Consider the following 25,475-nt stretch of genomic DNA (forward strand, 5'->3'; position numbering starts at 1 on the left):
CCTCGTGCGAAAACTTTACCTACGATTGATGTAAGCAACGCAGGAGCGACGTTTATTCTTCTGTTTTATGTGGTGTGCCGTAAAAGCCTTAGTTTTTTATCGCCAGGCACATGCACGATGCTCCCAACACTTATGTGTGCGTCTTTTGTTGTTTCATACTACCAAATTGTTAAGAATACAAGGAGCTCTACTTCCCTAGTATTGCTTTGTCGATTACCTTAGACTGTAAGTAAATTATGAATTTTTTTGATGTCGACATACTTGGTAAGCATACACGTTTTTAGTTTTGCACGCCACCTACTGCACTCGTCAATTCAACGAGGTTTATAAAAAAGCATCACAGCTAATTTTTCAACAATCTAGGAAACGTTATACCACTGCATAGTTCATGCGTGAAAGCACGATCATATACAAATACTCGAGTTATACGTGCCGCTACCACCATATGGTTTTCAGGCACGCCGTGATGGGGGTCAGCGGATAAAATTCGACCCACTTAAGTTGTTTGCCGTGAATTCAAACATAAGCACTCCGGTGTTCTTTGCATCCCCCCCCCCCATGCAAATACGGCCACTATGGCCGGGAGTCGAACCTGCGCCCTCCAGCGCAGTCGCGTGACACCAAATCCAACTAAGCTGCCACGGAAGGCGAAAGCAAAAGGGAAACGTGCTGCAAAGTTACATCAAACGTTGATTTTCGAGACTCGATTACAATTATCTGCAACGTTTTAAACATCATCATAATTACAATTTTATGAATAGTCAACCAATGGCTTCTGTCAATTAAACCGAATTCTCAATCGCACGCGTTTTGAATAGGTGACCAGTAAAAGAGCAAGGGATTGTGGGATGCACCTTCTGTTACCGGCTTCCGGTTAAAGAAGAGCAGATGACGGTGAACCGTTTCGCCGCAATCCTCAGATTATTCGGGACCTGCGCGCAGTCGCCCGTTTATTTTCGTTCTGATAAACCATGGTCGGTTGTTCATTCGTTGGCTGCTACAAGTCGAGCGTGAAAGGCTAACGCATAAATCGATTTCCATGAAACGAAGAAAGAAAAATGAGGTCGGCCGCGGCTGTGAAGAGAGCCGCAGTGACAGGTAGCCTTTCAGTTTGGAACGTTGAATCCAGAGTGTACGAAAACAATTTTATCAGATACGTGTCTATTCCACACTAAAAAAAACGTTACGCATGAATTTGCTGCGAATAATATAATGAGAAATAAATTGTCGTGCAGGTGCGCCTAGCAAAGATAATATGGGAACGCGCGGGTGAAATCTACCTGCCATGCGAGATGAGCGCCGGCCATAGATGGCACGTATATAGATGACAAAAAAAGCAAAATCTTCACTAAAGAGTAAGTTTACACGAAGCGCTGGACGAGGGCATTTGCGTTTATTTTTGTCACACTGTGCGCCAAGATGGCAGTCAAAGGTAGAAGTGCGCTAAACAAGTGCAAAGTTTAGATTATTCGGCACCGTCTATGTCTGTCTGTATTGTTTATGTGCTGCCCTGCCACGCAGGTTGATCAAGATCAGCCTTTGAATTAGCGTCTGGCTTCAACTAAAAAATGCATCTAATAGCACGCAGAAGGCGAGAAAAAAATATCTCAATGCGCTCAATAAGTGCTGCACTTCATGCCTATCTACCGACGATGTCGGCCGAAGCAGTGATACCGAAATGAACTTTAAGCACACTGCTACACTCATATCCATCCCCTGAGATCTTTAAAATACTGATTTTTTTTCATCTGCAGTAACGTATCATACAATGAAAACTGTTTTTTGTTGACTGATCTGCAAGCCAAACACACAGAATACCCCCGAGCAGCATAAAATGACTACAGGTAATTCTAGTGCGATAAAAAAGTTTCCTTACTGTTCATGACTTTCGTGGCTTGTCATCGTCCCAATCCAGGTTAGCAAAAACAAAAGAAGACAATTTTAAGGCACTGACATCGCACGGAGAGGTTTTTTTTTTCCAACGGAGTGCTACAAAAATGCGCGCGTGCCGCTGCTAACCCACGTGGTGCGTCAAACCGGAAGCCGTCGTATCCGACAGTTACCCGCGATCGCCCATATTACCGGTCACCTATTGCCCATGCTAGCCTTGAAAGTTAGGACGGAACTATGCACGCGTGCAGCATGCCTCTCTCGTTCGCATGATTGCCTTTTGTCGTGTGAAAATCAGTACAAAATTCACTTCAAGCAACAGCTGTGCACAGCAGTTAAGTACTAACACTCTCACTCACTTTTGTGAAAAGAGTATTCCAAATTCAGCGTGAAAGTAACCACCACAGCCACCACACTAACAGCACAATTGTGGCACACACAATGGCTGCAAGTTCACCCGCGAGGCGAATTGATAAACATATCTGAAGCAGAGAAGTATATGTATGCACAGCATGCTATTTCGATAGTACATTCGCGCACTGTGCGCTAGTTCTTCCACTCAAGTAATAAATCTTCCGCGACGCCAAGAGCCACAGCCATCGCTCACGAAAAACACCATCGGGTGCGAGGTCATCTTCTCTTTTTATCTCGCCCAACCCACGTTTTAACGTGGTGACGACCACCTCAGTGGTGACACCACTGAGGTGGTCGTCACCACATCAAAAACATTGTCAATGAAGGGCTAGCTGTGTACTGTATCCTTGGCTGACGGTCATACTTGTGGTAAGCACGTAAATCGAATATGAGAAAGTGTTAACAACAAAACAAAAAAAACGAAGTCGACGTGATGACGGAGACCTAGTCTGGCTTCCAATGCTGTACCGTCTCTGAATAACAAGTGGAAAATTAAAAAAAAAGACGCGACCTCCAAAATGGCGTGCCCGCGACAAGCATTTGCGTTTTATGAGGCTTCAAGAAAAAAAAATTATCTGTTGCAGTGGTTGAAAGATGGCGCAGCCTTTGGAATGCCGTTGGCTTTCTATGCAAGGCTTGGGGTCATCGTTTTCACGGATACCTTATATGCTCTAGTAATTATTCTTTTCATCAATGTGCAACCGTTGATGACCTTCTGACCCTCTAAGTATCAGATACAGTATATTTATGTGTGTACATGTGCTGGTGCAGATGCCAAACGTAAAAAAAAGTTGACCAAAGTTTACTTGTCACTTCTGCCCCTATGGACAGTTCAAATTCATTGCTACATAAGCTTGTGCCTTTATGTAGAGGGGTGTGAGTAAACACATCTAAGCGTGTGCCGCTATGGCGAATTGTTGATTGTACTCTTGTTCGTTGATTTCACTCTCAATGTATGTAATTGTATATACTATGTGTCCTTATGCGCATGTGTAGCTGTATGCATTGCAACAGCATACATTAGCCGACCGGTGTCAGTGAGTAATCAATGAATGGGCTGACTAGCCAACTGAGCGCTAGGGAGCCGTGCTGGTGTGTTAATGTACGTTCCCACAAGCACCTTTTTTTTTCATAATCGTTAAATTCCTTCAGAAGTCGACAGCTAACGCCTACTTCACGGCTGTGGCACTCTTACACCTCCAGCTACTTATATATTGTTGAGCATCTATCAATTGAAACTGCACTGCTGAGCAGGAATTGTTTCGCTGCGATCGAGTCTACGGTTTGAAAGCACATGTCGTAGCCTGCAGCCTCGTAAACGCGTCGATAGCGTCGCTACACTATGTGAATCTCCGAGAAATAAATACAGCAAGCCAAGCATGCACTCTAGGGGTAAAATATCCACCGTATTTGTGTCTTTTAAAGTACATCACGATCTTTACGAAATTATTCGTAAAGATCGCGAAACTCGTGGTGGTGGAGTAGCAATTGTCTACAAAAACGTATTAAGTTAGTGGCGTTACCCGAGTGTCCCGATAACGAAAGTATTTCATGTATAACAATGCTGCATGGCTTCCCTTGCGTAATTGGAGCTATTTCTACACCTACCAATGCACCTCTTGCTTTTTTAAAATCGATCCAGGACTTTGGTTGCAAGTGTGCCAGAGAACATGCGCCTAATTATTGCAAGTGATTTTAACCTACCAAATATTCGTTGAGATATACGGCAGTCTGTATCTGCGGACCACAAACACCGTGACGCCTTGCTTGACATAGTTCTACAGTAAGGATCTAACGCAGATTGTTAACGAATAAACTAGAATTTGTGCTACCACTCATTCAATCCTTGACCTTGTATTAATGAATAGCAGAATTACTGATCATACTCTTTCTGTTAACGAAGGACTATCAGACCGCAAGCTTGTTCAAGTGTGCATAAAAAATCTACTGCCAGCCAAGTCTCCCAGAGAAACAATACATGTAATAAATTTCGCTGCTGCAGACGATGTCAGCATATTAGATTACCTCGAGACGCAACTAGAGACTTTTGATGGAGCAGGTGACTTCAATACGTTGTGGGATAAGTTTAAAGATACCCTTGATTTTTGTAAGCATAAATACATCCCGATAAAAGTAAAAAACGTGAAAAGACGAAATCCTTTGGTGAATCGAGAAATCTCACAGTTAAAAAAGAAATTAAAACGTAGAAGAAAAAGAAAAAACCAAGATCGTAATGAGATCCATAATCTTTCCATTACTCTAAAGGAAAAAACTATTTATCGCAAAAGAATACTACCATTCCCACACTTTGTCAAAGTTTATGAAAGAACAGCCACAGCGATTTTGGCATCACCTTGCTCCATCTCGGGAGAATGTGACCTACATTACAAATATTGGATGTATAACTACTGATCTCACTCAAATTGCTGATCAATACAATGCATTTTTCCACTCTGTTTGTGACCCTTTCACATTTTTGCCTACAGTGATAAGAGTTAAAATGAATAAAGCGCAATCAGACATGCTAGACGTTGTGTTATCTGAAGAAGGCGTACTTTCTCTCCTGTTAAATCTTGATACTAAAACGTCGCCATGCCCGGATGGCATTCCTAATGAATTCCTGAGAAGATATTCGGAATGGGTTGCTAAATATTTACTGGAAATTTTTAATGCGTCTCTTGAGCAGCATGAATTACCACATGATTGGCTAATAGCGGGTGTCGTACCAGTACAAAAAACAGGTGATAAACATAAAATACAAAATTACAGACCAATATCTATTACATGCGCATGCTGTAAAATATTTGAGCATATATTGTCAAAAAGCTTGTTTAGTTTTCTAGAAAGCTCAAACAGGTTAAATCCTAACCAGCATGGATTTAGGAGACGCTTATCCACAATCACCCAACTTGCTGAAATAGTGCACGATTTCGCTGAAATAATTATTGAAACAGGTCAAGCAGACGGAATTTGCTTAGACTTTCGAAAGCCTTTGATCGCGTTTCCCACTCACACTTACTTGGTAAATTACTTGATCTTGGAGTAAACCTATTGTGGTAAAGCCTTTGAACAGTGGGTCGTCCTCTGCAGCGCCTTCTAGTGGGTCGCCCTTTCCATAAGAAGAAGAGCAGCTCGCGCAAAGAGTCGATCTCCGCTTTGACTGTCACTGTCGTGAATCATCGCTGAGTGTCGGCCAATAAACCACTTAACAATTTGGTGGAGAGTGCTGAGAGTGCTGTGCCCTTCAAACACATTCGGTCCGCATTCGATGCCCTTGGAGCTTCGATCCCGTACCGTGCCTCCAACCATGCACCAAGACGCCGCCCAGCAAACGCTTCCTCCTACGCCGACGCCATGTCCCGGTGTCCCCCGCATCCGCGACCCTCCTGTCTTCACCGGAGCGGATGGCACCGACGTCGAGGACTGGCTGGCCATGTACGAACGCGTGAGCGTTCCCAACCGTTTGGACGAGGCAGGTAAACTGGGCAACCTGTTTTTCTATCTCGCGGGTGTGGCCGGCATGTGGTACAACAACCACGCATCTGATTTCCCGACATGGTCCGCTTTTAAAACCGCTGTCGTCGACGTGTTCGGCCACCCGGCCGTTCGTAAGCTGCAAGCTGAACAGCGTTTACGTGAACGAGCCCAGCCGACCGGAGAGTCCTTCACTAGTTATATCGAGGAAATCCTTGACTTGTGCAAGAAAGTCGACCTGAACATGTCAGAGGCTGACGAAATCACGCATGTTCTAAAAGGCATCGCCGACGATGCCTTCACCATGCTCCTGGCAAAGAACCCCCGCACTGTGGCAGAAGTCATCATGTTATGCCAAAGTTACGACGAGCTGCGGCGGCAGCGCTTGATGACCCGTCGACCGCCACCACGTGATGCTGATCTCTCGGCCTTGTCAGCAGTTCCTGACCACGCAACCTTGCTCGCCGAAATCAAGTCGTTCGTGCGTGAGGAAGTTGCCCGCCAGGTCTCTCTACTGGCTTTTGCTTCCCCACAACATGCTCAACAGCCATCAAGTACACTTCTACCTCCGCTCCGCCGAGCCATTCAGCAGGAAATCGCGGAGGTCGTCACTAAATACCACCAGCCGCCCCCTGCATCTGTGCCACTCAGCTACGCCCAAGTTGTTGCCAGGCCGCCCCCACCGATTTCTGCGACTGTTCCCCTAAATTACACCGAACCCGTCGCGAGGCCCCAGGCCTTTGGAGAAACTGTCTCGCCTACATACGCCGGCGACACCCACGTGCCCCGAGTTCCGCCTACCATGCACTCATATCAGCAGCCGGCTCGTCAATCGCGTTCTGCGACATGGATGCGACCCGCAAACCAATGGCGCACTGCTGACAATCGCCCCATCTGCTTTGCTTGTGGTTGCGTCGGTCATGTAGCACGCTATTGCAATCGTGTGCAGCAACCGCAGGTCTCCTCCAACTTTCCCAGCCAGTCAAGCCGCTCTTATGACCAACCGCCGCCTATGTCACCGTCGTCCCGCCCCGTTCCGTCTACCCGCCGTTCACTATCTCCACGACGTCGCTCACTGTCGCCAATGCGGCCACGTCCACTCAAGGGCGACCAGGAAAACTAGTCGTCGCAGTCCACGAGGCAAGGGCTGCGACGCTGTCGAACTGCGGAAGCCCTCAGGAAAGCCCGTCGAACGTGATAGACGTGCTTGTGGATGGCGTTCGTGCATCTGCCCTTGTAGATACTGGAGCCGCCGTATCCGTGATGGACGAAAAACCTAGCCGATTACTGCGCAAAGTGACCACGCCGCTTTGTGGGCTCTCCCTCCGTACAGCCAGCGCCCAAAGTATTCACCCTACGGCGATGTGCACAGCCTGCCTTATGATTCAGGACGTGATGTATGCGGTCGAATTCATCATAATTTCTTCATGCTCTCACGACGTCATCCTAGGATGGGATTTTCTCTCCCGCCACGACGCCGTCATTCATTGCGCACCAGCAGAAATAGAACTCACGCCATTCTCTTCTTTGACGCCGGCCGACAGTCCATCCGCTGCAAGCAAGGTACTCGTCAGAGACGACACTCAAGTGCCTGCAAACTCGTCCGTTGCGGTGTCGCTCTACTGCGCAAGCCTTTCTGACACCACTGCACTCCTCTCGCCATATTATCGTGTTTTCATAAGAAAAAGCTTGCTGGTTCCTTTCGTGACCGTGCAACTCACTCACGGCAGCAGCACTATTTTCGTCGTGAACTCATCTCCGTACAGCGTTACGTTGGTGCGAGGGGAATGTCTCGGCAGCGTGGAACCCATCGAAGACGCGCAAGTTATGGATCAACCCGATGACATGCACTGCACAAGTTCCTGTACGCTTGGTGCTGTTTCCACATCTGCTTCATCATCCGATGATATATTCGGTCCCTGCTTACCCGACGACCTTACGCAGGGCCAGCGTTCCCAGCTTTTGAGCCTGTTGGAAGAATTCCGCTCTTCTTTCGATGTCGCTCAACCTTCTCTCGGCCGCACATCCACCGTTACGCATCGCATCGACACAGGCGCACAGCCACCGCTGCGGCAACGTCCATATCGCGTATCTCCCACAGAACGCCGTGTAATCAATGAGCAAGTCGACGACATGCTTCGCCGCGATGTTATTCGCCCCTCTAGCAGCCCCTGGGCGTCTCCTGTCGTTCTCGTGACGAAGAAGGACGGTTCTGTGCGGTTCTGTGTGGACTACCGACGCCTCAACAAGATCACTCGTAAGGACGTGTATCCACTACCGCGGGTAGATGATGCGATTGACAGCCTGCAAGGAGCAGAATTCTTTTCATCCCTCGATTTGCGCTCAGGGTACTGGCAAGTACCTATGGCTGAGGACGCTTGACCGAAGACCGCTTTTGTCACCCCCGACGGCTTGTACGAGTTCAACGTTATGCCGTTTGGGCTGTGCATTGCGCCCGCCACCTTTGAGCGCATGATGGATACAGTTCTGCGTGACCTGAAATGGCACACGTGCCTGTGCTACCTCGATGACGTCGTTGTTTTCGCTCCTGACTTCTCGACGCATCTTCAACGCCTTCGGCATGTTTTAACGCGTCTGAGCAACGCCAGTCTGCAACTGAACCTAAAGAAGTGCCAATTTGCAGCTCGGCAGCTGACAATACTCGGCTACGTCGTGTCCAAGGACGGAATTCTCCCTGATCCAGCCAAGCTTCGAGTCGTGACCGAGTTCCCCAAGCCGACATCCGTCAAGGAACTGCGCAGTTTCGTAGGACTGTGTTCCTGCTTTCGGCGCTTCATTCGAAACTTTGCGACTATCATATCGCCGCTGACGAAGCTTCTCGGAAGTAACGGGCCTCTCCATTCGTGGTCATCACAGTGCGACGACGCTTTCAGAACACTTCGTCGTTTGTTGACGTCGCCTCCCATACTCCGCCACTACGACCCTACGGCCCCTACAGAGGTACACACGGATGCCAGTGGTGTCGGCCTCGGCGCTGTCCTTGCGCAGCGCAAACCAGGGTTCCCGGAATATGTCGTGGCGTACGCGAGCCGTACGCTTACGAAAGCCGAGACTAATTACACAGTCACCGAGAAAGAATGTTTGGCAATCGTCTAGGCCCTTGCAAAGTTCCGACCTTATTTGTATGGTCGCCCATTTGATGTCGTCACCGACCACCATGCAATATGCTGGTTGTCGTCATTGAAAGATCCCTCAGGCCATCTCGCCCAGTGGGCACTTCGCCTGCAAGACTATGACATCCGCGTGCTGTACCGCAATGGAAGGCAACATGCTGACGCCGACGCCCTGTCGCGCTCTCCCTTGCCTGACGACAATGCCAACAACTCAGTGTCTCACCTTGCCATTTCTTCGATTAGCATTCATGCCATTGCTACTGAACAGCGCAAGGATCAATGGATTGCCTCACTGATAGACTTGCTGACTGATCCATCCACTCCATCCACTCGCGCGTGGCGTCGTCAAGCCCACCATTTCACCGTTCGCGACGACCTCCTCCACCGACGCAATTACAACGGTGACGGCCGCCAGTGGCTACTAGTCATACCTCGCAGTCTGCGCTCTGACATATGCGAAATCTTTCATTCTGATCTGCAATGTGCGCACTCCGGGGTATCGAAGACTTACCACCGCATTCGCCAACGGTACTTTTGGCGCGGCATGTACCGCTACGTGCAGAAATTCGTTCGCTCCTGCATAGAATGTCAGCGCCGCAAAACTTCAACGCAACTGTCGCCGGTAGGTCTGCAACCTCTACCTTGCCCTGCCAGGCCGTTTGGGTGCGTTGGCATCGATTTGTATGGGTCACTTCCACTAACGTCAGCTGGTAACCGCTGGGCCATTGTTGCTGTGGACCACCTCACGCGATACGCCGAAACTGCCGCTCTTCCCGTGGCTACAGCGAGCGATGTGGCCTCCTTCCTGCTCCAACAATTCATGCTGCGACACGGTCCACCTCAGGAACTGCTCAGTGATCGAAGCCGCGTCTTCCTGTCTGAAGTCGTTGAAGCCATTCTCAAAGAGTGCAACGTTGTTCACCGCAAAACTGCTGCTTACCACCCGCAGACGAATGGCCTCACGGAACGCTTCAACCGTACGCTCGGCGACATGCTTTCCAAGTACGTCGCCGCCGATCACACAAATTGGGATGACATTCTACCCTTCGTCACCTACGCATATAACACCGCCCCTCAAAGCACTACTGGCTTTTCACCTTTCTTTTTATTATATGGAAGGCACCCGTCGCACACCATCGACACTATACTTCCGTACAAGCCAGATCCGCCCGAGTAGGCGCCTATTTCTGCTACAGCAAAGCTTGCTGATGAGTGTCGAGAGCTTGCAAGGACCTTTACAGCGCATGATCAAAAGCGGCAAAAAGGCAGTCGCGTTGAATCCAGCACTACTGCGCCCACGTTCCTGCCTGGAGCGCTCGTCTGGCTCTCGATCCCTACCACTTCAACTGCCCTATCTTCAAAACAATTGCCCAAATACGAAGGCCCCTACCGTGTCGTCGAACGCACTTCCCCTGTAAATTACTTGATCAAACCCATCGAACCATCTTCGGACATGCGCCGTCGAGGGCGCGGCATTATCAACGTGGAGCGCCTCAAAGCCTACCACGACCCACTCATAGTAACCAGCTGTTAGGTCGCCAGGCGGCTCCCTTTTCGTACCCGGGGTAGTTGTGGTAAAGCCTTTGAACAGTGGGTCGTCCTCTGCAGCGCCTTCTAGTGGGTCGCCCTTTCCATAAGAAGAAGAGCAGCTCGCGCAGAGAGTCGATCCCCGCTTTGACTGTCACTGTCGTGAATCATCGCTGAGTGTCGGCCAATAAACCACTTAACATTATATAAAATTAAGTGGATTGAATCATATTTAGCTGATAGGACACAATACGTGGAGGTGAAAGGAAGGAAATCGAGAATGTTAAATGTAACGTCCGGTGTTCCTCAGGGATGAGTATTAGGACCTGTTTTATTCCTCTGTTATATAAACGATATTACAAGTGGCCTTAGTAGCAAAATTACTGTCCATCTGTTTGCAGACGATTACCTAATATATTCTAAAATATATTCTCATGAAGATCACCTATAGTTAGCCTCCGCACTGCAATCTATTGCTGATTGGTGCACACAATGGAAAATAAAAATCAACCAAGAGAAAACGGTATACGCACGCATAACTAGGAAAACAAAAAATGTGTAAGTTTTCCATTACATATTAGACGGAAAGCCATTGAGACAAGTTAGGCACTTTCAGTATTTAGGCATTACGATATCAGATGTCTTATCTTGATAAAAGCATATTACTAACTTATGTATTGCTGCATAGTTAAACTCAGGTCACTTAGAGGTAATTTGAAATTTGCTTCCCGAAATGATAAACTAACAGCATTTCTGACTTTGATACGTCTCGCACTAGATTACGGAAGCATATTATCAGATCCACATACAAAAAAGTAAAGAAAATTGAAAAAATACAGAGGCGTGCAGCAAGGTTTATAATGTCGAAATATAGGTACATAGACTCAGCGACCGAAATGCTGACTCAACTAAACTTGCCCCAGCTTTCATTGTGATGAAAAGTGGCTAGATGAAAATTCATACACTTAATGAAACACAACTATTTTAACTTCCACCCCTACAGATTCATAGAAAACAGAACGTCACGTATTTCATGGGTTGTTAGATCTAGCCAAGAGGACCAATTTGAACTTTGAACTTTGAACTTTTTATTTTCCAACATACCATCATTTGGAATACTGAGGGCCGCGGGTCTAAAAGCCTCTTCATGGGCTTGACTAGGACCACGACCCCGTACAAAGTGGCAGGGATGGGCGAGTGTACATTATAGTATAAAATAAACCATACAACAACTATGTCGCTCAACTAGATCTGTAAAGGGGTGCATAATAGTACTGTAAAGGAACGAATAAAAATATACATATAAACATATATAGACAGAAAATGCAAGTGAAACAAATCGAAAAATAAACCTTTAAAACAATGTACCAACTTCACTTTTCATAATCACGTAAAAATTCAATGAGAGTGTACAAATTAAAAAAGCAATACAATCGCATTACACAGGTATGACAAAAACGCAACTTTAGCAATATTTTTACAGTGTTAGTTGATTCAGATGGAACGGCCACAGAAAGCGCAGCATCTCCTTGCGTAGTTTGTGCGCGTGTGTGGAAGAAACCACGTGTGAACATGACGAGTGTTATAAAAAAGGGTCCGCCGGTTTATACGAGCAAGTGTGCCCAAAAAGTTATCACTTTTCAGTCCTGCGTAATAGCGTTTCATAAGACTTGTTGGATAATAATCTCTGAAGGATAATAATTTCATTTCTTCAAAAAGGGGTGACGTGTGACTTCCATACGGAACATCTGCAATGGCGCAAACTGCCTTTTTCTGTATGACATGTACTTTGTGAATGTTCGTTAATGTTGTTGTGCCCCAAACCAGATGACAATAATTTATGTGTGATAAGAACAACGATTTGTAGATGAGAAGTTAAACTTTATTAGGAAGCAGGAAACCCACCCTAGACAAGATTCCAGTTATTCTGGATAAACATGAAGACAGCTTTTCAATGTGGGAATTCCATGACATATGTTCATCAAAGATTACACCTAGACATTTAATACCTGGTACTATCTGAAGTTCCGAGCTGCCGAGCATTAACGGGGCATGCAAAGGTGGTGGTTTATTTCTAGGCCTAAAGTGAACAGCACTCGTTTTTGAAGACCTTAATTTTAAATAATTATTGCATGTCCAGGACGCTAGCTTTAATAATACCTGGTTTGCGTCATTGAATGAATCTTTAGAGTGTTGGGCAGTGAGAAGTAAGGTTGTGTCATCTGCGTATATAACATACTTTACAGATGCGTCAATGTTTACAATATCATTAATATATACGCAGAATAAAAAGGGTCCCAGGATACTGCCTTGGGGGACACCTGCTGAAATCGCTTGTAAAATGGAGTTGTGATCGTTTATGACCACCATCTGCTGACGATACTTTAAGTAACATTCAATTAATTTCAGAAAGACACCTCGGAAGCCGTAGTAATTGCATCTCTGTAAAAGTGTGACATGGATTATACTATCAAACGCCTTTGAGCAATCTATAAAGATACCTAGTGTGTGTAGTTGACGTTCAAAAGCATCTAATGTGAATTCCTTCTGTGCTAGGAGAGCATGCTCAGCTGTGCGGCTTTTCATGAATCGAAATTGTGATGAAGTGATGATATGGTGTTTATCTAAAAAGGAAGTCATACGTTTGTGGAGCCACGGGAGCGGCCGCGTCAGCAGCACGTGTAAGTGAGCTCTGCACATATCTGCCTATAACTTTAGCAATTTTGGTTTTAGGAGGGTCAGAGTGGTGTCTTTTTGTTCGTGAAGATACAAGGAGTTCAACGGCTACAAATACTGCTATTACAAACGAAAATTTTAAATTTTAGGCGCGAAAAACAGTGTGAATCTGTGAAACAACAACAGTCAGACCACGTGTTTTTTACGATCGCTTGTAGCTTCGTTAATATTCTACCGGGAAACTTCTTACTTATAAAGTTGAAAGTCCTTAGGGCAGACCTGACGCTACTGAAGTTTGATCAGGCTAGGTTCAATAGTTCCAGAGTTCTTCCGCAATAAAAATTAGGCCTAATCACTAAAAAGATGAAATTGGTGATATCACCTCGCAAACGCATTTAAATTTTGTCCGCTTAATATAATAATAAACCGCACCCCATAGGCTACCAAGAGGCCCAATTCCGTACACTCTAGGCCCTTAATTAAGGTGGTAATCAGCAAAAAGCTCATTTTGTTAAAACAAATTTTCAAAAGGAGCTACAAACGCCACCGAAAATTAGCTAATATCTTCTTTTAGAACACAACAGTCCGTTTTTTTTTCGTGTAAAAATAATTTTGATAGCTTAAGGTAACCGGAAAATACAGAGTTAGAAAGAATATAACGAAAACCGCTAATAAATGTGTGGCGCCCGCGTCTTCCCTCGCTCAGAGGAGGAGGGTGGCTCACTGCTCGGGAGAAAGGTACGCCCGTCGGATCACAGTCTTGAACCACGTGTTTTCTTTTTTTTCCCCATACGATCGCTTTTAACTTTGCTAATAACCTACCGGGAAACTTCTAACTCATACAGTGGAAAGCCCTAATTGTAGACCTGTCGCCGCTCAGTTTTCATCAGGACAGGAGTAATAGTACCAGAACTATTTCGTGACCAAAATTAATCCTAATCACTAAAAAAGATTAATTTGGTAACATCACCTCGCAAATGAATTTAAATTTTGTCCGCTTAATATATCAATAAACAGCACCCCATAGGCTAATCGGAGGCCCAACTCCGTACTCTCTAGACCCTTAATTAAGGGGGTAATCAGCAGAAATCTCATTACAATAAAACATTTTTATAAAAACAGCCACAAACTTGACTGATACACCGCTGAAACCTACATTTAGAACATAACAATCCGGGTGCGGCGATGGCATAGTGGTTAGAGCATCCGCCTCGCATGCAAGAGGTCCGTGGTTCAAATCCCGGTGCCGCGCAGTTCCCAACCGGAAAAAAAAATCCGCGTGTTGATGGAACTGCATTAAGAGGCCTGAGGTACGGCCTCACCGGTAACCACCGCCGGGAACGCACTCCCTCACCAGAGAAGGATTGGCCACCCTGGTGCAGTATCTGGCCACTACCTCCCACATGCATACGTCGAATAACTCATGGCCCTCAGTTCCCAGCAGCTGCGAAGCAACTGATCATGGCGGCGGTCAGATCTGCAACGCAGCAGAGGGTGCTAAGAATCTCTGAACTACAGGCCGCCTTTGGAACCTGAACTTGGCAACGTTTAACGCTAGAACCTTATCTAGTGAGGGAAGTCCAGCTGTACTATTCGAGGAGCTAGAGGGTGTTAAATGGGATATAATAGGGCTCAGTGAGGTTAGGAGGACAGATGAGGCCTATACGGAGCTACATAATGGTCACGTCTTTCGCTATCGAGGCTTGGCTGACAGAAGAGAACTGGGAGTGCGGCTCCTAATTCACAGAAACATAGCTGGAAACATAGAGGAATACTATAGCATTAATGAAAGAGTGGTAGGTATTGTAATTAAACTGAATAAAGGATACAAGATGAAGGTAGTACAGGTTTACGCGCCTACATCCAGCCATGATGACGCTTCAGTTGAAAGCTTCTATGAACGCGTGGAATCGACAATGAGTAAGGTAAAAACACAGTATACTATAGTGATGGGCGACTTTAATGCAAAGGTAAGGAAGAAGCAGGCTGGAGACCAGGTAATAGGAGATTATGGCATCGGCACTAGAAACGCCAGAGGAGAGCTACTAGTAGAATTCGCAGAACGCAATAATTTGCGGATTTTGAATACTTTCTACCGAAAACGAGAAAACCGCAAGTGGACATGTAGGAGCCCTAATGGCGAAAATAAGAACGAAATAGACTTTATAATGACTGCACACCCAGGAATCGTGCAGGATAAGGAAGTGGTTGGCAAGGTACGATGCAGTGACCATAGAATGGTACGGTCTCGAATTCGCCTAGACTTGAAGAAGGAACGACAGAAACTGATAAGCAAGAAGCCAATCAATGAGCTATCACTGAGAGGGAAAATACAGGAATTCAGAGTGTCGCTGCAGAACAGGTACTCGGCTTTTAGTGAGGAAACCAACCTTAGCGTAGATACAATGAATGATAATCTAACGAGTATCATTACGTAGTGTGCAGTGGAAGTTGGAGGCAGGGTAGTTAGACAGGACACTGGCAAGCTTTCGCAGGAAACGAAGAACTTAATTAAGAAGCATCAAAGCATGAAAGTGTCAAGTACAACAGACAAAATAGAACTGGCCGAGCTTTCAAAGTTGATTAATAGGCGTAAAGTATGCGATGTAAGAAGGCATAACATGGAGAGAATTGAACACGCTCTGAAAAACGGAGGAAGCGTCAAAGCAGTGAAGAGGAAACTTGGGATAGGCAAAAGTCGGATGTATGCACTAAAGGACAAAGAAGGCAAAATAACTACCAATATGGATAGGATTGTTAAAATAGCGGAGAAGTTTTACAGAGATCTGTACAGTAGCAACCACGACTTTAGACAACCACGACTTTAATACTATAAGAACTAGCAGTAACCCAGATGACACCCCACCAGTAATGATAGAAGAAGTCAGAAAAGCTTTGGAGTGCATGCAAAGAGGCAAAGCTGCTGGTGAGGATCAGGTGACATCAGATCTGCTGAAAGATGGAGGACAGATTGTGTTAGAAAAACTATCCACCCTGTTTAGGAGGTGTCTCCTGACGGGAAGGGTGCCAGAGTCTTGGAAGAACGCTAACATCATCTTAATACATAAGAAAGGAGATGACAAGGACTTGAAGAATTACAGGCCGATCAGCTTGCTCTCTGTAGTATACAAGCTATTTACAAAGGTAATTGCTAACAGAGTAAAGAAAATATTAGAATTCAATCAACCAAGGGAACAAGCAGGATTTCGAACAGGCTACTCAACAATTGACCACATTCATACTATCAATCAGGTAATAGAGAAATGCTCAGAGTATAACCAACCACTATACATAGCCTTCATAGATTACGAGAAGGCGTTTGATTCAGTAGAAATATCAGCCGTCATGCAGACACTGCGGAATCAGGGCGTAGATGAAGTATATATAAACATTCTTTAAGACATCTACAGGGGATCAACTGCTACCATAGTGCTTCATAAAGAAAGCAACAGAATACCAATCAAGAAGGGTGTAAGGCAGGGGGACACAATCTCCCCAATGCTATTTATCGCGTGCTTACAGGAGGTTTTCAGAAGCCTAGAATAGGAACAGTTAGGGATAAGAGTTAATGGAGAATACCTTAGTAACCTGCGCTTCGCCGATGACATTGCATTGCAGAGTAACTCAGGGGACGAATTGCAACTCATGATTACGGAGTTAGACAAGGAGAGCAGAAAGGTGGCCGTCTTAAAATTAATGTGCAGAAAACGAAAGTAATGTACAACAACCTCGGAAAGGAGCAGCGCTTCGAGATAGGTAATGGTGCACTTGAAGTTGTAAAAGACTATGTCTACTTAGGGCAGGTACTAACCGCAGAGCCTAACCACGACATTGAACTAGAAGAATAAGAATGGGGTGGAGTACATTCGGCAAGCACTCTCGAATTATGACAGGTAGATTGCCACTATCCCTCAAAAGGAAGGTATATAACAGCTGTATCTTGCCGGTACTTAGCTACGGAGCAGAAACCTGGAGACTTACAAAGAGGGTTCAGCTTAAATTGAGGACGACGCAGCGAGCAATGGAAAGAAAAATGGTAGGTGTAACCTTAAGAGACAAAAAGAGAGCGGAGTGGATTAGGGGACAAACGGGGGTTAAGGATATCATAGTTGAAATAAAGAAGAGGAAATGGACATGGGCCGGGCATGTAGCGCGTAGACAGGATAACCGCTGGTCATTAAGGGTAACTAACTGGATTCCCAGAGAAGGGAAGCGGGTTAGGGGGAGACAGAAGGTTAGGTGGGCAGACAAGATTAAGAAGTTTGCGGGTATAAATTGGCAGCAGCAAGCACAGGACCGGGTTAACTGGCGGAACATGGGAGAGGCCTCTGTCCTGCAGTGGACCTAGTCAGGCTGATGATGATGATGATGATGACGTTTGTGAATCAGCTTTTCTAAACCTTTTGATATTACTGGCAGTATAGATATAGGCCGGTAGTTGTTAATTGAGATCTCATACAACACGATTACTTTCGCCACTTTCAGTTTTTGTGGAAAGATTCCAGTTGAAAGTACCAGGTTGAAGATATGTTCTAATAATTCATCAATGAGGTCCATCACGTGTTTAATGGGTCTAATTTGAATATCATATACGTAACAACATGTGCTGTTTTTTACAGACGAAAAAACGCGGGCAATTTCGCTGGCTACTGTCGGCGCCGAAAACGCGCTCTCAGGACTACTGTCTGATAAATATGTAGTACAATCTAGCTTGTGCGCTTTTTCTGTTAAGGACACAAAATAGTCATTGAACACGTTAGCTAAATCAGCATTGCGAATAGTGCCACCGTTCACCACAAGCTCAGCGGGCCGAAAGTTGTTATCTTTACGGCCAAGGAACTCATTCAGTCTTGACCAAGCTAGCTCCAATTTGTTCATTACTTCATTGCTGAAGGTGCTGTTTAGGTACTTTTGCTTTTCGTGGCGCAGCATACTGTTAACATTGTTTCTTTGGTCTTTAAAACGTTTTAGTGTCTCTTCATTCTTATTTTCGAAAAAGTGTTCGAATAATTTATTTTTACGTTTTATTTTTTTTTGATGCGATATTTAGTAACCCAAGGTTTCTTAGGTCTGCGTGCAGGCCTCTTTTCTTTGTACGGAAAGCATTGCTTATAAATTTTTGTTAGTTTTTCATGGAAACAGTTGTAGGCACGATGAGGTTCCTGTTCACGAATAACGTCTGACCAATCAGTCAACGATATTTGTCTGCGAAATTCAGATAATGTGTGCTCATTAATATTTAAAGAACTATTAATTGTTTTTGTTGTGACTGAGAATGACACGCTGTTTTGTTTGTAACCATAATTTGTGCCCATAATTTGTTTGTAACCATAACTTGTGCCTCAAAGGTTGACACCTTTAAATATTCCCTCTTCCCAAAAACGATTGAAGAATGGAACGCGCTACCCCATAGCATAACTCAAATTAATTCTACTGAGGAAGTTGAAAAGACGTTAATGGCATATTACTCTTCTAGGTAACCATATTTAGACGTTGTTACCTCATCTCTTCTACCCGGAGATGTTCCTTTTTTTGTATATTTTGCTATACCTGCACGTTACGTTGGCAGGAAAAGTTCCTACGACGCTGAAGTTTGTCATGTGCATGATATAGCCTTCGTCAAGTGTGTTGTATGAAGTTATGCTACCATGCCAATCGTTGATCACTACTGTGCAAACCTTAATTAACTTACCTGTTGTATTGGTCCTCTGTTAAGAACTGCCTGTTGTGTTCTCTTTCTTGATTTCATTTTGTAGTGCTTGTGTCAACAAGTGAAGAGTATTTTTTACCCCACCCTATAACGGCCTTTGGCTAACAATATCAATAAATAAATAAATAAAACGTCGTCTCACTAGCCGAACGAAACGTGCTAGCTCCGTCGTTCTGTTTCGCGATGTTTTCCTCACCACAGGTTTGTCTGCTTGCTTTTATAATCATTTCTTTTATTATGAAGCTCAGCGGGACTGTGTTTTGTAATTGTCAATGCTGCGTACTCCTTATCAGTCGAAAAATTGAAGCATTCGCTAGGCCTACTCACTTCGCTAACGCGGAGCCAGCCATCTTGATTCTGATGGGGAGAAACAGTTTCTCCATTGCAAAAGGAAGCAGAGTTACTGTATTTAAAGGTGAACATTGGGGACATCACCGTTTGTTCCTAAATAGAGAGAACATGACTCCATTTTTTTAAGAGTGTACTTGAATTTCGTTTCAATAGTCCAAAAACACCGTGCACGCGTTCGCGCTATAAACGGAGACGTACCGGGACCTCGGTGATCATGAGAGTACAGATGACGAGGTAGTACACGATTAGAATTGGCTGGCAAAAATATACAATATTTCTTGGAATGTAAACTAAGAAAATTAGGTCACCGGACTCTTTAGAATTAATTCTAAAAGGAAGGTAAATATGCGGATGAATTTCTTGTGTGTTCTCAGCCTTTGATTTCATGTCATGTGCTTCCTATTGAACACCATGAATAACACGCATAGGTTTGGTTGTAATGAAAAAGTGATGTGTATGCCACATTAACTTGCTTACCAATGAACGTACGTACTTGTTTGTTTTTTATAAAGCATGGGGAAGGAATCTCTGGAACTGCGTTGTGCAATTAGCCAAGAAAGCACGTTTCTGTAGCACTTTTACGGAAATGACAAAAGGCATTGGCCGAGTGACATAACTGGTTAGATTATTGCGGCATTGAGCTGTACATGTTTGTGTGTATGGAGGGGGGTAAGGGAAGTTGGCCGAATGGGTTCGTGGAAAAGGCTTGAAGAGAGTTGCTGTGCGAGAATAAGTCATGGGCTTTTCAAGTGAAATGACTTTCATTTGAGGGGGTTGAAAAAGTGTGTATGATGAAAGCGCTGACATTTTGTGCTGCTCTTCTGAGTTGTGTTTTTTTTTAACTTATATGAAGTAATTAAAGCATAGGCATGCCATGTGACAATTAGAAGTCAAGTTTGAAAGAAATTCTTTTCTGGAAGCAGTTTGGCAGGCATTATAGGTCTCCATTTTCTGAAAGCAGTCTATAAACGGTTTAGTTGAACCCCCTTGGCCTGTTATTGTTTTCCGAACTGGCAAACTGAAGAGCCGGTGGTGCACGAAGAGCGCCCTCTTTCAGACCACTTGGTGCGCATTCCTCAAGTTATGATGAATAAAGCCGTGGAGCGAGTGGTGTGGGCACGTAGGGTGACGTAAAGATGGGCATGAGGATGCCTTAGGTAGTCTAAGTCGCGTAGCGTGGACAGGGCACTTTCTTGGTGTATAGTGTTATTGCAATGTAGTGGCAAAAATTGTACTGCCCCTTTGAAGGAGAAAAAATCAGAAGCTCTTCATGAATCTGAGAATTGCGAACAGTGAAGATTGAATTAGATTGTTTTTTTATGGGGTTACGCATACCTCAACCATATCTTGAGGGACGCTATAATGAAGGGTTGCAGGAATTTTGACACCCTGGAATCACATAATGCACATTTAAATGAAAGTACACGGGTGGCAAGCATTTTCGCCTCTATAAAAAATGCCGCCGCCATGGCCGGAGATCAGTTCCGCGACCCGCGAGGCAGCAGTTCGAGTACCATAGCCACTAGATGACCGTGGCGGTTAATCTAAGCTTGGCGTGTGCGTGGCTAACGTATACCTTTTGTTTACTTTCTGTCTTACTCTGTTTTTTTACACTTATTGGTAGCGGTGGTCCCCGGAACACTGCTTTTGGGTGGAGTCGGCGTGGCGCATTCCATGTTCTTTGCAGCGTTCGTCAGCTTGCAGAACGACCAAGGGATATGACCAGCACGCGATCATGGAAATGCATTTGAGTAATGAAATTTTCTCGAATGCGAAAGTTTCTTAAAACGGGCAATACCTGACTTCAACCTGACGCGTTGTTCAGCAGATCGTTTTTACTCCACCAACACAAGATATTACTTTCAAGCACCCACAACATGTGTGCAGTTTCCCAAAAGGAGTTCGTTATCTTCAATAGGATGCATCGATATACTTTAGTTCATTTCACTTTAAGTAAGATTGAATGCGTCGCCTAGTGTTAGAGAAACTCTCTTTCTCACAAGTGATACCTTAGTTCAAACAGCATCCCCGTTAGAAAACATTTATTATTTTTTTGTTCTTTAGCGCTCCTGGCGCAGCTGTGTGTGAAGAGGGTTCTCGATAGTTGAGGAGCCTTTTCTGTAATACCACTAGCTACTCAGGTCAGCCAACGCAAGCTTCGCTTGAATAAAGTGGAGCCATCTTACTATCAGATACAACACTGTGGTCGTGACACTTCAGCGGGATAAGGCACTCACTCGGCTATCGTGGCAGCGGGCATACTCCAGCATCGAAGGGGACACGTCGACACCCATGATTCTCCTAGCCGGAAAGCTCAGTGGTACGAGGGCACGCAGAGTGAAGCCACCCGTGCCGCATCCCACGTCCAGGTGCTGGTGGTGCGCTTGAGGCTCAGCAAGAAACTGGGTCCGGTTCAGTGCCATCTGGTTTAGTTGCCACAGATAGGGTTCGTGATCAGCATACCCCACCGGATTCATGAGCTGGCTCTGGCTATAGGGATTTGAATTGTGTCTCTCAGCCATGGGGCCTTAGAGCTGAAGCGCTGTATTAAGAAGTGCCTTGTTTTCAGACAGTGGTCTATCCAATCAAAAATGCACTTGCAATAATGTCTTCAGCACGCTGGCACACACACGTCTGCTTGTTTTGTTGAGATAATGCAGTTTATATGGTCACCGACACTGCTTGCGGCAGCTGTCGCTTATCCGAAAATGCGGAGTGTCCTTGACACGTACTTTGGCCGCTCCGTTCTCAATGTATATAATATCAAATGAACTGTAGATGAACTGTATCGGATAAACTTTGTTTTTCTGCTTCTCTTTCGAACGAAAACAATTACGAAAAGTTCATTCAGGTGTTGTCCGATATCGTACTAAGAACAAAGTGATCGAGAGGTCAACGAAGAGCTAAACTTTCAAGAATGCAATTTTTTGTAACAAGCAGGGGTATATATGTCTATACACACGTCATTAGCCAGCTCTTGAGCGATGCCAGTCGCATAGCTGATGCACATAATAATGACCCGAGTTTACATATGCATAGCCAAACCTTCTAAAAAGAAATTAAATTTGATAGCTCAGGGCTCTGCCTCCCTCACTCTCAACACTAATTTTATTGCATGTCAATTGAAACCAATTAGGTCTTACGAACCAGTACAATCACAGTTGGCTTTCAGTTTTTCTTCGATCTGCTCTTCAACAGAGGCTTAAAGCAGAATAATTTCCACGAAAGCAGCCGCGCCTTTTCATTACCTTTTGTGCATCATGTTATTTTTCTAGTGTGTGCACCTACACCGTGAAACATTTCGCGTCTTTATTCACACGCATCAAACGCACATACAAGAATGAAAACACATGTTACAAATACCACATGGTACGTTTACGGCACCCATCTTCTGCGCGGAACTGTAAAACAGTTTTTTTTCTTTTGTTTATGGCACTAATACATTTTTTCAATGTTTTACATGCAGCACTAGCTTGCAGGTACGTTCACCGTAATATATGTTCTCAGCCCTAACAGCATACATGGTCCAAGCTTCCTCAACGTATCTCATTTGTCTCGCTTGCAAAAACTTTTTTATTTGCCACCGTGTTACATCTATTTCTTTCATTCAGCTGTCCGAGTTGAATCCAGCAGCCGGCGCCAGCCTGTACCCGTTGATTGCATTGTCATTTCCAGCCCCAGCCATTATATTCCAAAGAATACGCAATTCTTACTTTTTATGTTTCGAGTGTTGTTTTCTTTTTACTCTTTTCACTTTCATTCGGTTAATGACTTTTTCAAGCTGTTAAGTGCAACCTTCTTGGATAAAAAAACAACTTTAAGGCTTTGTGTGTAGGCAGTTGCATTACTCAAATATTAGGTTCAAACAATCGGTATGATAAGGAGGAACGTATTTGAATGACGGGAGAAGAGCAGAGGGCAGCCAAAAGGCTGTTCTTCAAAATCCTCCTGATCCCCAGTGATTAGAGGGCAAATAGGAGAAACAGGTCAATTTAGAAATAAACGGTGTTTCTTCGTGTGCTTTGGTGTAAAGCCTGGGCAGTCAGGGGGGCCCCGACACCGCTTGAGTTCAGGTTGGCTTCAGTACCCTTGCAATCGTTGGGCTATTCAGGTTTAACTTTCGAGTTTGATATTTGAATTTCCTGACAATGACTGTTACCGCACTTTGTGGAGCCAATTTTATATTTGAAGCAATTTCCAGTGCGCTTATACAAAGCACTGCAGTGAAAGACATTTGTTTATGTAGAGCACGAGTTTTTTAATGCTACCAATTAAATTTGGCGTGCTGTAATTGTTTATTATGCTAGGCTTTAAAATGCACGGTAAGTAAACTCTCATTTTGTACTATAATCAATGTCGACGGTATGTTGGAAGCTTTACACAATGAAGTATTTTATTTGATTCTTCGCTCCACTTGCCCTTGAAATGAAGTAAAAAAAACAAGTCCACGATGAACATACATGTGATAGGAGCCCTTGTATATTTTCCTAAGGCTGTTCGATGGTGAAAACCGTAATCTTATGTTTCTTCTCAGTCCATAGATTGATACTCCCTTGCCCTCCTCTGAAAGCTTTGTGTATCTTACGTGCGAGTGGTTCTTAAAATAGAGAAAGGAAGAGAAAAGTGAGCCCCGTTATTGTCTGCTTCAGTGAGCGACACCGCCACAGAGCTCCGAAGGGATGGGGGTGAGGAGGGATAAAAAGGGTAGAAGTAAAGGTATAGAAAAGAGGAAGAAGAAGCAACAACAAACTGAGGGGATAGGAGAGACAGGAAAGATGGAAGCACGGTGACTGGAGTCCGAGGACGGGGTACACTTGCGAGAGATGTTGTCGGCGTCTGTAGATGGCGTAGAGCAGGTCCAGTAAATCAGAGCTACGCTGTCGTCGAAGGTCGTCGGCGACAGGAGGTGACGTAGGGCGAGCCCAGTCGGCCAGAGCTACGGTGGCGCCGAAGGTCGCAAGCACGCGGAGCGCGCGGGCGCACAACCGGTCGGCACGGAATCCAGCGAGCGACCGTGGTTTAGCACTGCCTGCAGGATCGCAGACATTGCAAGTTTTCTGCACTTAACCAGCTTTTGCTCTGTGTTTGTGATAACAGCCCTCATGTCAAATTTAACTGTTTTTCTCTATTCGTTTAGTCCTGTCGTGTCTGTAAAGGTGTCTTACGCGTGTTTGTGTACCTGCGTGCTGCGTTATTTTTTCTGGAGCGAATCCTGAACCCACGTTAACATCACACATGTTTTATTAGTCATAACATGAAAATCTTGATATGTTTGTCAGGAATGTCATGATTTACATTTCATGGTCCTGCAGCTTAAGCGGTGGTTTCGTTCACATAGCATGTAGCAAAACTGTATGGTATGACATGATTGCTTGGTGAACACAAGCGACAGACCCTAACATAGAAATAATGACATGCGTGTCATGTAACAATATGACTACATGCCACGCTCATGATGCGCTCGAGGCCGTTTCGCTAGCTTCAGAGATGCAAAACTTCATACTACGTGACTTCAATGAGTTAGGAACGTATGTGACTGGTGCAAACGTCATAATCATGAGATGCGTGTCATGTGAGAACATGACTACTTCCCACAGTCAAGGCGCCTGTACATTTCGACGTGACGTGGTGCGTGTGCTCACCGGCTTTATTTCGTCGCTTCACGCCAGCATTGCCACACTAGGCGCCGGTCCTGCCATATGCTCATAGGCGCTCACCGCGCTGCGTTGCTTTGACGCATGCGTGTTTCAGCGCATCCAGCGTCCGTCCGTCATGAAAAGAGGGAGACGCAGTGTTGTCTAGGTAACGCATTGGCGCGAAATCAGCATGTCGTATTTCTAGCTGGTTGCCGTCGGACCGCGCCGACGGACGCTGGCAGCGCCGGTCGTGCCTGGCGCCAGACTATGGAGTTCTCGCGTTTGGCTAACGTAGCGTCGCTGTGGCCAGCGTGCACGCGCGTCAACGCTACAGTGGAGTATATGTGGCCCTTCATGACGCGTTCGCGGCCAACTTTCCAGCTCCACATGCACGAAATTTGATGTTACGTGACATCAATGGATGACGAAGGTAAACGACCGTCCAAGCATGGTAATCATGACATGAAAGTCATGTAGAGTATTATTTACCTCTAACTCGTAACATTGTGCTGAGATTAGGGTGACATATCAACGTTCTTACTGGTACTTCGCAAATCATTCATGGCCACTGTACGTGGGATCTGCCAATTTTTATTAATTTGATTTTGTTTAAATAGCCTCGTGATGCTATTCACTTATAGGATCTCGTTTCGCGTCCACCTT

General features: G+C 45.1%; 1 protein-coding gene across 1 annotated transcript in view; it reads right to left on the reverse strand.

Moving 5' to 3' along the window:
- Positions 1-21,822, reverse strand: part of LOC142776486 (uncharacterized) — a 63,151-nt gene extending 41,329 nt beyond the window's left edge. Inside the window, exon 1 of the mRNA XM_075880252.1 lies at positions 21,414-21,822. Within this exon, the coding sequence (XP_075736367.1) occupies positions 21,414-21,698 (285 nt within the window). The 5' untranslated portion in view covers positions 21,699-21,822. The remainder of the gene's footprint in view (positions 1-21,413) is intronic.
- Positions 21,823-25,475: the final 3,653 nt, after the last annotated feature.

This window comes from Rhipicephalus microplus, chromosome X (assembly GCF_043290135.1).
Source record: "Rhipicephalus microplus isolate Deutch F79 chromosome X, USDA_Rmic, whole genome shotgun sequence".
Classification (NCBI taxonomy): Eukaryota; Metazoa; Arthropoda; class Arachnida; order Ixodida; family Ixodidae; genus Rhipicephalus; species Rhipicephalus microplus.